The sequence below is a fragment of the Cervus elaphus genome, chromosome 29 (assembly GCF_910594005.1).
Source record: "Cervus elaphus chromosome 29, mCerEla1.1, whole genome shotgun sequence".
Taxonomy (NCBI): domain Eukaryota; kingdom Metazoa; phylum Chordata; class Mammalia; order Artiodactyla; family Cervidae; genus Cervus; species Cervus elaphus.
In genome coordinates, this window is record NC_057843.1 from 6,854,297 (window position 1) to 6,869,538 (window position 15,242).

The following is a 15,242-nucleotide window of genomic DNA, read 5'->3' on the forward strand; positions in this document are numbered from 1 at the left end:
TGACAGCCTATGGGGCCAATTTCTAGTCCTGTGGCAGCAACATGCCTTCTGGAAAGGAGGTCTTTTCTTTGTTTGAGTCTGAATTTCAGGTTGGCTGTTATAACAGTGCTGTCTGCTTATCTTTTCCCAGAAATATCAGGAATGGTAGAGATTCATATTGGAATCTAGAAGGGTGTTTAATCCTTTTGCTCACAAGGGCTGTTTTTAAGTATTTTAAACAATAATCTTATGCATGTAAGAGGAATGGCATGGGAACAAGAGTGTCTTCACTTATACCCAGTCCTCCTGCAAGTCAGGATTTATTTATTTATTTAAAATATTAAAAGAAATTTATTTGTGTTTTATTTTTTTAAAGTTGGAGGATAATGGCTTTACAAGGTTGGGTCAGTTTCTGATTCACAACAGTGTGAATCAGCTGTGTACACACATATCTCTCCCTCTTGAGCTTCCCTCCTGCCCACCCCCATCCCACCCCTCTAGCTTGTCACAGAGCACAGAGTTGAGCTCCCTGTGCTATACAATAGCTTCCCACTAGTTATCTATTTTACATGTTTTAGTGTATATATGTGAATGCTCCTGGGAAGAGGTGGAGAGGCAGATGTAGAGAACAGACTCAAGGACACAGGAGGGGAATGAGAGGGTAAGATTTATTTTAAGAAACAATGAAGCTTTTCAAAGGCCGGTTATTCATCTCATTGTCCTGGTACTTCAGAGACTTTTCTCATTATTTTGTGGCATCTCTGTAATTCTTCAACATCTTCTATGTCTACCATATTTATTCCTCATTACCTCTATACCAAAAACAAAACTATGTACTTGTTTTTGGGAAAATTTCTATGATGTTCACTTTTCACAAAATATTTTCAAAATATTGAGGAAGTCTTTAAAATGTTTTTGGCTTTTCCTAAATAAATAAGCCTCAAACAAACCTTTAGAAAACCTTTTCTTTGTCAAACAATATTCTTGTGAAGAAAGTCAAAGACAAATATCATAATGTCACTTACTGTTGTTGTTCAGTCACTAAGTTGTGTCCTACTCTTTGCAACCCCAAAGAGATTCATGGACTGTAGCTTGCCAGGCTTCCCTGTCCTTCACTACCTCCTGGAGTTTGCTCAAACTCTAGTTCATTGAGTTTGAGCAATGAGTCCATACCATCCAACCATCTCATCCTCTGCTGCCCCCTTCTCCTCCTGCACAAAATCTTTCCCAGCCTCAGAGTCTTTTCCAATGAAGCAGCTCTTTGCATCAGATAGCCAAAGTATTGGAGCTTCACTTACAGGTGAAAGCTTAAAAAAATGATGCAAATGAACTTGTTTACAAATTGACTCACTTACATAAAAAACAAACTTATGGTTACAGAAAGGGAAATGGGTGGGGAGGGATAAATTGGGAGCCTGGGATTAGCAGATACACACTACTATATATAAAATAAATGAAAAGGATCTACTGTGTAACACAGAAAAATATATTTGAGATATTGTAACAACCTATACTAGAAAAGAATCTGAGAAAGAATATATGTGTATATATACACACATATGTATATATACTGTAACTGGATCACTTTGCTATACACCTGACACTAACACAGCATTGTAAATTAACTATAATTTTTAAAATGGTTAATAAAAAATACAGAAAAAAGAAAAGGGTGATCTAGTGGTACCATTTGATTGCATGGCCAGTGAAGTCCTCTTTAAGGAGGTGACTTAAACTGAACCAGAGTGACAAAGAAGAACCAGTCCTCTGAGGTTTAGAGAAGGGGTCCCAGACAGAAAATCTGCTGAGGCAAAGGCCTTGTGGCAGGAGCAAACTTGTCCTGTCTGAGAGACATCAAGGTTAGTGCGACTGAAATTAAGCCACAGGGGAGAGAGGTATAAGATGCAGTTAGCGGTCTGGGTGGGGATGAGTTCATGATGTTCTGGGTGAATCATTTGCATTTATTTTATAAGAAAAATTGCTAAAGACCTAGGAACATCAGCTGCTGCCTGGGCAAGGCAAATCTTTGTTCTGCAGTGGTGAACACTTAACAGTGGCCTCTCAGAGGACATTATCTTGCCCCCAACACTGGTACCTTGGTTTGCTAGCAGAAAGGGTTTTGGTTTTTGTAAGGGCAGCTGGACATCAGCTCTGGACTGCCTAAGCCATCTCTCCCAGTTGATACAAAGTTACACCTCAATTAAACATGAACTTTCTTTTGCAGCCAATTAAGCCGACTGTGCTCTTTTCCCCATGGGGGCCCAGTGTGCAATGGCTGCAAACAGCAGCCTCCTTGGTAGTGTATGCAACCTGTTGCCTGTACAGGTAGCCCTAAGGGACCTTGGAGACAACTCTTCCTAGTGGGCATTCATGACTGGCCTGCTGTTTCTCAATCTAGACTCCAGACAGGTATGCGTGGTGCCTTTGGAAAGCCCCAGGGCACAGTGGCCAGGGTCCACATTGGCCAGGTCATAATGTCCATCTGCACCAAGCTGCAGAACAAGGAGCATGTGATTGAAGCCCTCCGCCGGGCCAAGTTCAAGTTCCCTGGCCGTCAGAAGATCCACATCTCCAAGAAGTGGGGATTTACCAAGTTCAATGCGGATGAATTTGAGAACATGGTGGCAGAAAAGCGACTCATCCCGGATGGCTGTGGGGTCAAATACATCCCTAATCGTGGTCCCCTGGACAAATGGTGGGCCCTGCACTCATGAGCATCAGCTCTGTTCCCTCCTTAATCACGCTCACCAATAAATGCTATTTCCTGTCAAAAAAAAAAAAAAAAAAACATGAACTTTCTACTTTTCATCTCTACTTGCCTGGAATAAGGGGAGGGTCTGTCTGGTCAAGGCTATGATTTTTCCAGTGGTCATGTATGGATGTGAGAGTTGGACTGTGAGGAAGGCTGAGTGCTGAAAAATTGATGCTTTTGAACTATGGTGTTGGAGAAGACTCTTGAGAGTCGCTTGGACTGCAAGGAGATCCAACCAGTTCATCCTAAAGGAGATTAGTCCTGGGTGTTCATTGGAAGGACTGATGCTGAAGCTGAAACTCCAATACTTTGGCCACTTCATGCGAAGAGTTGACTCATTGGAAAAGACCCTGATGCTGGGAGGGGTTGGGGGCGGGAGGAGAAGGGGACGACAGAGGGTGAGATGGCTGGATGGCATCACCAACTTGATGGGCATGAGTTTGAGTGGACTCTGGGAGTTATTGATGGACAGGGAGGCCTGGCGTGCTGTAATTCATGGGGTCGCAAAGAGTCGGACACGACTGAGCGACTGAACTGAAATGAACTGAATAGTGTAATTAATCTATCATTGGTTTGGACTGTTATATCCTTATTGGCTCATTAAGAGACATTATCCTGTATGCGACTGGCTTGTGAAATTATTATAATTCCCACAGTGAACCCGTGTTAAATGTTGTCAAAGACAGTCTCGGTCTTTGAACATAATCTTCCCCGAAACAACACAAAGAGCTTTAAGAATTTAGATCATTTATTTTTGGCAGGACTACTGATGTGGCATGCATTTTTTTTTTGCCTTTCCTTCTCATTTTGATTTTCTCTGCTTTTCTTCTTCAGTGTTAATAATAGAGAAGTTAGATAGAAATAATAAGATATATATATATATATCTCCTCCCTGGTTTCTCAGATGGTAAAGAATGTGCTTGCAAATGTAGGAAATCCGGGTTAAACCCCTGTGTCAGGTAGATCTCCTGGAAAAAGTAATGGCTACCCACTCTGGTATCCTTGCCTGAAGAACTCCATGGACAGAGGAGCCTGTCAGGCTATACTCCATGAGGTATCAAAGAGCTGGACATGACTGAGTGACTAACTCTTTCAATTTCACACACACACACACACACACACACACACTTATATATATGATCACTTCCTTTATTTACTACGCTTAGCCTCAATCCCCAGGTATCCTCGTATCTATTCCTTATGAACTTTAGAAACTCACCTTAGTGTTACTTGGTTAATTTTCCCTGGTCTTTTAAAAATATAATTAAAATCACTTATATATGCACTTATCATGGCATTGATTATACTGTATGGTCAGTGTTGTTTTACTTGTATCTCCTTCCCTGATCATGACTTCTCCCTTCTCTGAACAAAAGGAGTTTGCACTTTATAAGGATTTATGTTATTTCCTTAGGTCCCATGAGTGTAACACAATTCCTGGCACATCGTATGCATATGATCAGTGTTTGATTGATGGATGAGTGTTAAAGTTCAGTTGACTTGCAAACAAGTAGCAGAGCTGGGAGCAAAACCAAAGCCTTGATCTACAGACAGAATTCCTGAGCAAAAGCATGGAGTCTGCATTGGTTATTCAAAATCTGTCATTTTATGAACACTATAGGTGTGCCGACCTGTTCCTGATATAAGTTCCTGAGCAAAATCTGTTTTCATTGCTTTAATCTGGCCCTGGTGTTCATGTCCATTGTGTGTAAACATATGGAAAAGTCTTTAATTCATGCCAATTCTGTGCAAACATGTCTACATTAAAAAAAAAAAAAGAAACCTCGCAAAATACTTTGTTGGTAAAGATATTTGTGAGGCTTATTTTAATGATTACTTTGGGCTGCATTGTATCATTTTTTGAAGTTTCTTCCCAAGACCTTTCTTCTCCAATAACTGACAACAGTTATGAGCCTTAGCTAGCTAAGGGTCAACATTAGCAAAGCGCCTGCTGAAATTCTTCTGCAAATGTTAATATAATCAACTTAGATTCTTGGGTGAGGTATTTTCTTTTTAGAAGTTTGTAGTATGCAACAAGACTTTATCAACTCAGAATTATTAACTGGATGGAGAATATAGCTTACCGTTGAAAAATTGAAAGCTTTGTTAATATTGCTTTTTAATCCAAAGACAGCTTTCTCATCTCTTATGAACATGAGTTAATCTTGCTTTCCTAAAATTCATTTCCTAAATCATATTTTGTTTTAATATAATTGAAAAATTTTCATGTTATTATAAACATGGTTTCTGTAGCCCCTAAGTCAAAATGAGAAAATAAATTTCTAAATTTCAATTTTTAAGGATATTTTAGCTGAATCTTCTTAAGTAACAATCAATTGCTGCTTCTGGGAAAAAAAAAGAAATGGATAATTTAATATGGATGATTAATTTAACTTCAGGTGATTGAAGAAGCCAACTTTACTTTTATGTAATACTTATGTATTTTCTAGGTAGAGTTCTCTAGAGAAAAGCCCATTTTAATGTTCATAAGTGTAAATAATATTTGTAAAGTATAGTAAAAATGAAAAGTTGATGCAATTTAAGTTTCAGAAAACTCATTTACTTAGAAGTGTAAAGTTTATATTTTTATTAGATGATTTATTCTTAAAAGGAGAATTCTAAACAAAGATGATAAAATGCTTCTTTTCATAAGAAAGATTTTTTTTTTTTTTAAAGGGACTTTTGTAGGGAAAGATCACACACTTCCTTGGGTTCTTCAGCCAGCATCCTGTGTGTTATTTAGAGATCCTTTATCATGGAGGGTGGTCCAGTGGTAATTTACCAGGGGAAAAAAAGGAGTGTACAAAAATTTAATTATTATTTGACCCTAAATAATTATATGTCACTAAACTAATTAAAGAACAAATTAACAATGTGCCACTAATGGGCAGTCTGCTCCTTGCATGACTCACTCATCTTTCACAAAGAATAAGTGATCTGTATTAGAAATGAGCCGAGAAGGATGTTTTTGGGGATAACTATCGCTGTCATTGCAATGTTAAATCGCAGGCTCAACCCCTGGACAAAAAGAGACGGGCTTATCAGAGCCAGGAAAACAGAAGCCCCAGCCTGATAGCTCTGACTCAAGGCCTTGTTTCAAAGCTATGACTCAGTGCAACGCAGCCGGGCAGCCCTGTCCTCCAGTCCTCCCAATCCAGCCATTCACTCGCTAATGTGCGGGTTGCGTGCCTCACACTGATTATTTCTGTCAAGTCCTTCAGATCAGCCTTATTTTCTCATAAGCATTCATCTTCATTTACAAGTGAATGAAGAGGGTGTCTATAGAGTAGAGTGAACTGTTCAATCAAAACAACAGCTGAAGAAACTGCTAGAAGAACTGTAACACAGAGGCTTTTCACTGTTCAGTGTGGATGTAGGTATGATGGTCATGAGTGTGCTTGTGAAGTGGGGCAGAACATTTTACCCTGCAGATCAGAATCCTAGTTTACATGTGTTATTACTGAGTGGATATTTTTATGTTTATTCTTTCCCTTCTTAAAACTTTTATTTTTATAATTTTATTTATTTACTTTGTCTATTTACTTTTGGCTGCACTGGGTCTTTGCTGCTGCATGGGCTTTTCTCTAGTAGAAGTGAGATGGGGCAACTCTCTAGTTGTGGTGCACTGGCTTCTCATTGCAGTGACTTCTCTTGTGGAGCACGGCTTCTAGGCCCATGGGCTTTAGTAGTTGTGGCCCCCCGGGCTCTAGAGCACAGGTTCAATAGTTGTGGCACACCAGTTTAGATGCTCCTCTGCATGTGGGAAGTTCCCAGACCAGGGCTCAAACCTGTGTCTCCTGCACTGGCAGGCAGATGTTTTACCGCTGAGCCACCAGGGCAGCCCCCTTTTACAACTTTTTATGACTTCTTTTATGCATGTCGTCCCTTCTTGGTGCTAAACTACAAAGACTTATTTTTTTATTGTTAATTTATTCAATCACCTACATCAGGTAATTGGTTGATTAAGGGGCAACAGCCTAGTGATCCAGTATAAGTAAGACTATATGTTCATCAACGATAGCCCAAGTGTGATAATGGATAGCAATTGCCAGTGTACAGACAAAACAGGGGTAGGGGTTTCCTGGAAAAACCCCGTCCCTGATGTCAACCTTGGTACTCAGGGCTGTCTGTTACCACCAGGTTTAGAAAGAGGCTAAATTGGAAGCTGTGAATTTTATTTGAATTCAGTTGACACCATGCTGGTCAACACTTTCCCAAATTGTTTCTGGCACCTGGACTGCCAACATACAATTTCTGATGTGAACCCCAAATTTCTGATGGCAACCTCTGTTTCATCTTAACTTATTGAGAAATGATCCCTATTCCTGGTTACCTCTTGTGGCTCAGCTGCTAAAGAATCTGCCTGCAATGCAGGAGACCTGGGTTCAATCCCTGGGTTGGGAAGATCCCCTGGAGAAAGGAAAGGCTACCCACCCCAGTATTGTGGCCTGGAAAATTCTGTGGACTGTATAGTCTATAGTGTTGCAAAGAGTTGGGGACACGACTGAGCAACTTTCACTTTCACTGGCTAATAGAATGTTTTGCAATAAACCATCTGGAATTTGAGTGGAGTGATTACAAGTAATTTAACATAAAGTAATTGCTGTTATTTAATAGGTGAGAAAGGAGATGCTTAGAGAAATTACTATGATTTGCTCCAACAGCACAAAGCTGATAGAACTTGTACTTTATGAGTACAAATCTTTTGTTTTTTCCAGTTGCTCTCTGTGATGGACTGAACTGTGTCCTCTCCGCCATCCTCATTCATGTATTGCAGTCCTAACCCCCAAGGTGACTATTTTTGGAGATAGGGCTTTTAAAGAGGTGACTAATGATGCATGAGATTATACAAGTGGGGCCTTAATCCAATAGGACTGGTATCCTTTTAAAATGAGGAAGAGACGTCAGGGGCATAGGCACATGGAAAAACAGCCATGTGAGGACCCAGAAGAAGACAGCCAAGGAGACAGGCCTCTGGAGAAACCAACTCTTGATCTTGGATAGACTTTGGGAAAATAAATTTCTATTAAATTTAAAAAAGATGAAGAAGAAGAGGCAACAAAAACAGCCTCCTCTACTCAGACGACAGGACTTGGAACACCATATATTTTTTGATCCAAGGATACACCACTTATCTATGATACTAAATTCAAAATATCTGAATGAAAAGAAATCGATTCTATTAACATTTGAATGTCTGGTCTCATGAATCATGTAATGGAAGTGTAATTATATTTGCCAGATGAAAAGTACTGCTAAATACTTTAATGTTTGGAAATGTCAGTTTGATTAGAACATTTCTCTTTTCTTTTGAATGACAAATACTTAATAGATGTGGACTTCAAAAAGTCAGGAGAAAAATGCAATATTTTTCTTAAAAAAAAATGTGTTGACCCAAGCCTCCATTTTTCCTACTTGAAATGTGAGAAAAAAATTTTTATTTAGACTTAGAGTTATGTTAAATTTCACCCAAAGATTATACTTTTTCCATTCCTATATGTTCCTGTACAATTTCTAATTATATATTTTGACTTAGTTGTGAAAATATTACTAAAACTGTTAAAATAAAATCTAGAATGTTGCATTATAAGAATAAAAATATAATTAAATATAACTATTTATAAATCTTATTAGTATGGCTACACAGTACTAAAAAGAATCAAAGTATTACCCTAGTATAAGCTATTTGGAAAAGTAAATAGCTAACATTCTTCAAAGTATGAAGTACAGAAAACAGAATATATGTTATTTGGAATGAACATTCAAGAAAAAGTTATTTTGATTACAAATTGAATTTTAATGATGATGTCTTCCAAATTTTTCAGAATATGGAAACGGAGTAACTGAGTAACTGAAAATTATCTTATTTGAAAAAAATATTCAGGCATGAATGTAGGTGAGGTGGTTGTATTACTATATAATGTGAGAGGAAAAATAAGGATTAACATAATAAAATATGTCTTTAATACAGATGGCTAACAAACACATGAATGTAGATGGCTAACAAACACATGAAATGATGTGGAACATTACTGGTTATAAGAGAAATGCAAATCAAAACTATAATGAGATACCATCTCACACCAGTCAGAATGGCCATCATCAAAAAGTCTACAAACAATAAATGCTAGAGAGGGTGTGGAGAAAAGGGAATCCTCTTGCATTGCTGGTGGGAATGTAAATTGATATAGCCACTATGGAAGGTGGTATGGAGATTCCTTAAAAAAACTAGGAATAAAACCACCATATGACCCAGCAATCCCACTACTAAGCATATACCCTGAGGAAACCAAAGTTGAAAAAGACACATGTACCCCAAAGTCCATTGCAGCACTGTTCACAATAGCTAGAACATGGAAGCAACCTAGATGTCCATCAACAGATGAATGGATAAAGAAAGTATGGTACATATACACAATGGAATACTACTCAGCCATAAGAAGGAATGCACTTCAGTCAGTTCTAATGAGGTGGATTAATGTAGAGCCTATTATACAGAGTGAAGTAAGTCAGAAAGAGAAATATAAATACTTTATACTGAGACATATATATGGAATCTAGAAAGATGGCACTGATGAATTTATTTTCAGGGCAGCAATGGAGAAACAAACATAAAGAACAGACCTATGGGCACAGGAGGTGGAGAGGAGGGAGAGGGTGAGATGTATGGAGAAAGTAACATGGAAATTTTCAATGCCGTATATAAAATAGACAGCCAATGGGAATTTGCTGTGTGATGCAGGGAACTCAAACACGGGCTCTGTGACAATCTAGAAGTGTGAGATGGTGAGGGAAATGGGAGGGAGGTTTGGGAGGGAGGGGACATAGGTGTACCTATGGCTGATTCTTGTTGAGGTATGACAGAAAACCACAAAATTCTGTAAAGCAATTATACTTCAATTAAAAAATTAATGTGGCAAGAAAATAAAATATGTCTTTAATATAGCACTTAAGTAGAAATGGAGTATTTTCAAATGTAAAAATAATCAGTTATTTAGAAGAGTAATATATATTTGTTGTCTAAAAGTTAAAATTCCTTTAAAATTATGTTTAGCCATGAATAAGGGACTTCTCCTTCTCATGACATCCAAATATAGACTATACTTACTTTATGTATATAAATGACATGGGGAAACTGGAAAGAGGGGGAGAAAGGAAGAAAATATCTTCATTTATAGCAGATAATTAAACGCACCTTGGAATATATTCATTATGGACATACACAATTAATCCTTCAAGAGACTGCAGCTCACATCATGCTTTCCTTACCTGTTCCCTGGTTTACACCTGCACATTAGCAGTGCACCTGGCTGAAATGTGAGTGACTCCCAACACCAGCTTGTTAAATCTTTTTCTATAAATTTTACTCCTTAAAATGTAGCAAAATAAATTCAGAAACAAAGAAATGCACCTACATAAACAAGGAGATCCCTGAAAAGCATAAGCAGCCACTAGATTCAATGAGAAAGCACAGGTGGAATGAGAGTTTAAGGGGCCTTAGAGCACTATGAATATTTTTCACAGCGTCACAATTACAGAAACACCTGGTTCTGCAAACAGGCTGGTCCGCTGGGAAAATTTTCCACAGTGTTCAGTGAGCCTCAGAGTAGGTTTAAGGCATAGAATGGTACATAGAAGATTATGTAGATTTCAGCTACATGCTCAACTGAAGTTAAAAATATCCTGGCCAAGGGCTTTCTTGGCAACTATTGTTCTGTCCACAGTAAATAAATCTTTACTGTGCACTTTTACTTCATTTATTAGTAGCAAAACTTTAAGTTTTATGGAACTTGCCTGATTTGGAGAACATACTGGGGTTTAAATCAACTGATTCTAATCTGGTGTGAAGACCTAAGACATCCTTAGGCAAAATAGTAAGCAGTATACCTAGTAAACAATAATTTCCCATTCTGTTACCCCACTGCAGTCCTTCACCTGTGCCCAGTGACCACCTATATGCTTCCTGTCTTTGTGATTTGGATTATTCTAAGTAACTCATAACAGTGGAAGCACACAGTACTTGCCTTTTTGTGGCTAGCTTATACCACTCGGCATAATGTCTTCAGTTCATTCATGTAGTGTATTGCAGAACTTCCATCTTTTTTAAAGGCTAAATAATATTCCTCTCTAGGGATCTATCACATTTTATTATCTATTTACCATTTTTGGTCACTTGGGTTGCCTCCATGTTTTAGATATTGTGAAAAAGCACTGCTATGTATATGTGTGTGCATGTCAGTTGTGTCTGACTCTGTGACTGCATGGATTGTAACTCCTCTATCCATGGTATTTTCAAGGCACAAATACTGGGGTGGGTTGCCACTTCCTTCTCCAGGGGATCTTCCTGAACTAAGGGTCGAACCTACGTCTCTTGTGTCTCCTGCATTGGCAGATTCCTTACCAACTGTGCCACCTGGGATGCTATAAATATGGGTATACAAATATCTCCTTGATGCCCTGCTTTCAACTCTTTCTTGGCATAGACCCAGAAGTAGAATTGCTGAATCATACAGTAACTCTATTTTTAATTAAAAAAAATTGCAATACTGTTTTCCACAGTAGCTGTAGCATTTTACATTCTTACCAACAGTGCACATGGGTTCCAGTTTCCTCATATCCTTGCCAACACTTGATGTTTTCTGTTACTTTGATAGTAGCCATCCTAAGTATGGGTATAAAGTGGCATCTCATTGTATTTTTGATTTGCATTTACCTAGTGACTGGTGATTTTGAACACATTTCATATCTTTATTTATCATTTATATATCTTTTTTTGGAGAAAAGCTATTCAAGTCCTTTTGATCATTTTTAAACTGGGCTGGTTAGGGCTTTGATACTGAATAGTCTGAAATAGTCTAGGATTGTAACACTCTACCAAAAGTCCTTCTAGCATGTTATTCTAGAGATACTAGGAACAAGAATATGTCATTATGGAACCAAATTAATTGAACACGATCCTCTTCTATTTATACTCTTGGGATTATTTAGCAATTCACTTATTTTATGTAGCTTGCTGACAAGATATATTCTTAAATATTTAATTTAAACTTTGGCTGAACATTCAGAAATTAAATTCAACCTATAACTATGTTTGAATGTTTATGACTAAAAATAGTTTAAATGATAAAATAATTCTGCACACAGCCAACTTTAGGTCTAATGTAGGTAGAAAGGGAATAATTAGTAAAGATGGGTTTTGAAAAGATGTTTATAAATGGAATTCTTCATCAAGCTTATTCATCTTTCAGGCATCACAACTGGTCACAGCATTTAACATCTAAGAAAAGTCGTCAAAGCATAAATTTCTTTTTAGTAACTATGACAACATTCAAAACAAGAATTTTAAAAGGGCTCTATTTTTCTCCCTTTTTACTTTTGGCAGTAATCATTTCTGCTTTGGAAAAAAGTTCATCTAAATTTATTGCACTTCTCGACCTAGAGATTAGTGCATACCACAAATTAGCTCTATTTTAGCTTTAGGATGCAATTTACAGTAATAGAAAGAGACTTAAAAGTGTTGGTGTGAAATAGTGTTAAATTATATTTTACATGCTTTAACTTAAAGTGTCAGGTGTATTATATTTTTTCATGTTTCTTAGAATGCCATTGCTTGCTTTCTTTCAATTAGTTTTTATTATAGTTACTTTACAATGTTGTGTTAATTTCTGCTGTACAGCAAAGTGAATCAACTATACATATTTCCCTGCTTTAGATTTCCTTCCCATTTAGGTCACCGCAGAGCACTGAGTGGGCTTCCAGGATGGCTCAGATGGTAGAGAATATGCCTGCAGTGCAGGAGACCCAGGTTCAATCCCTGGGTGAAGATCTCCTGGAGAAAAAAATGGCAACCCACTCCAGTATTCTTGTCTGGAGAATTCCATGGACAGAGGAGCCTGGCATGCTACAGTCCATGGGGTTGCAAAGAGTTGGACATGACTGAGCAACTAACATACACACACACACACACACACACATAGCATTGAGTAGCATTCCCTGAGCTATACAGTAGATTCTCATTAGTTATCTATTTTACACATAGTAACATATATATATATATATATATATATATATATATATCAATTCAGTTCAGTTCAGTCTTTCAGTTGCGTCCGACTCTGAGACCCCACAGACTGCAGCACGCCAGGCCTCCCTGTCCATCACCATCTCCCAGAGCTTACTCAAACTCATGTCCATTGAGTCGGTGTTGCCATCCAACCATCTCATCCTCTGTCGTCCCCTTCTCCTCCTGCCTTCAATCTTTCTCACATTAGGGTCTTTTCAAATGAGTCAGTTTTTCACATCAGGTGGCCTAAGTATTGGAGTTTTGGCTTCAGCATCAGTCCTTCCAACGAATATTCAGGACTGATTACCTTTAGGATAGATTGGTTGGATCTCCCTGCAGTCCAAGGGACTCTCCAGAGTCTTCCCCAACACCACAGTTCAAAAGCATCAATTCTTTGGTACTCAGCTTTCTTTATAGTCCAACTCTCACATCCATACATGACTACTGGAAAAACCATAGCTTTGACTAGATGGACCTTGTTGGCAAAGTAATGTCTCTGCTTTTTGATATGCTGTCTAGATTGGTCATACCTTTTCTTACAAGGAGCAAGCGTCTTTCAATTTCATGGCTGAAGTCACCATCTGCAGTGATTTTGGAGCCCAAGAAAATAAAGTCTGTCACTGTTTCCATTGTTTCCCCCTCTATTTGCCATGAAGTGATGGGACCAGATATCAATTGCAATCTCCCAGTTTCAGGTTCATTATTATACAGTTTTCTTCCCATTACACTTTAAAGCTTCATTTGCATGATCAAATACAGAATAAGACATATCCTTTGTAAAATGGGTCAACTTGGACTTGAAGTTGGTGAACTAGTTGTACTAAAATTTGAATTTGACCTAATTGTATTAAAATTAAATTTGAAACATTTTAGTATGGTGAATTATTCTAGGGAGGTATAGACTGAGAAAATGCATTTTTACCCCAAATTTTGAAAGTGATTTCTTACGCTTCTTCTGTGGTTTGCTTTTTAAGTTGAATTCACGTTTACAAATTTGAATGATAATGTTTTATTCCACACTGAACCTCTACTTAAAACAAACTCCCTTAAGATGGTGTTTGGCAGCAAAATAAACAATTAACAAATATGAAAATGTGATCTATGGAATAAGAGAACATATTTTCAAATCATGCATCTGATAAATTAAAATCCAAAATATATAAGGAACTCATAAAACTGAATAGCCAAAAACCAAACACTGCAACTTAAAAATGGGCCAAGGGCCTTGGATATACACATTTTTTTCAAAACAAGGCACATAGATATCCCACACATACATGAAAAGGTGTTCAACATCACTAATCATCAGGGAAATGCAAATCAAAATCACACCTCACACCTGTTGGAATAGCTGTTATCAAAAAGACATGAGATAAGATTTGGTGAGGATGTGGAGAAAAGGGAACCTTTGTGTACTGTTCGTGGGAATGTGAATTGGTGCAGTCCACTGTGGAAAATAATATAGAGATTTCTCAAAACATTAAAAATGGAACTACCACATGACCTAGCAATTCCACTTTTGAATATTTATCCAAAGGGAATGAAATCAGGATCTGGAAAAGATACCTGTATCCTGCAGCATTATGTTCAGTACAGCATTATGTTCACTACAGAAATCAGAAACAACTTAAATGTTTACGAAGAAACAGATAAAGATGTGATACATACGTGTGTGTATATATATATATATGGAATATGTGTATATTCTGTATATATATGTATACATATATATATATATGTATATATATGTATACATATTCCATATATATATATATGGAATCCTTGGTGACTCAGCAGTAAAGAACTTATTTCAAAGCAGGAGACTGCTTGCAACGCAGGAGACACGAGTTTGATCTCTGGGTCTTGATCAAGAAGATCCCCTGGAGAAGGAAATGGCAACCCACTCTAGTATTCTTGCCTGGAGAATTCCATGGACAGAGGAGCCTGACAGGCTACAGTCCGTGGAGTCACAAGAGTTGGTCACGACCTAGCGACTAAGTCACCACCATATATGTATATACATACAATAAAGACAAACATCCTTCCATTTGCAATAACATAGAAGGAAACTTGAAGGATTATGCTAAGTGAATTAAGACAAAGACAAAAACAGTATGATATCACATATATATATATATATATATATATATAATCTAAAAATGCTGTACTCATAGGAACAGAGAGTAGAATGGTGATTGCCTGCATTTGAGGGGGTGGAGGACAGGAGGAGATGTAGGTCAAAGGGATCAGATTTCCAGCTAAAAGATAAATGATTCCTGGTAATATAATGTACAGCATGATGACTACAGTTAACACTGCTGTATTATATTCTTGTAAATTGCTGTGAGAGTAGATTTTAAATGTTCTCAGGACATGCACAAAAAGGTAATTACGTGAGATGATGAAGGTGTTAACTAACTCTATGGTGATCATCATTTTCCAATATGT

General features: G+C 37.6%; 1 protein-coding gene and 1 non-coding gene across 2 annotated transcripts; both read left to right on the forward strand.

The window, feature by feature from the left end:
* The first annotated feature begins 2,197 nt into the window (after positions 1–2,197).
* Positions 2,198–2,332, forward strand: LOC122686355. Its single transcript, XR_006338723.1, has one exon. It is a non-coding gene; the product is annotated as a small nucleolar RNA SNORA70 (small nucleolar RNA).
* LOC122686003 (60S ribosomal protein L10-like) lies at positions 2,220–2,734 on the forward strand. Its single transcript, XM_043891077.1, has one exon. The coding sequence runs from the start codon at positions 2,283–2,285 to the stop codon at positions 2,691–2,693; it is 411 nt and encodes a 136-aa protein (XP_043747012.1). The 5' UTR covers positions 2,220–2,282; the 3' UTR covers positions 2,694–2,734.
* Positions 2,735–15,242: the final 12,508 nt, after the last annotated feature.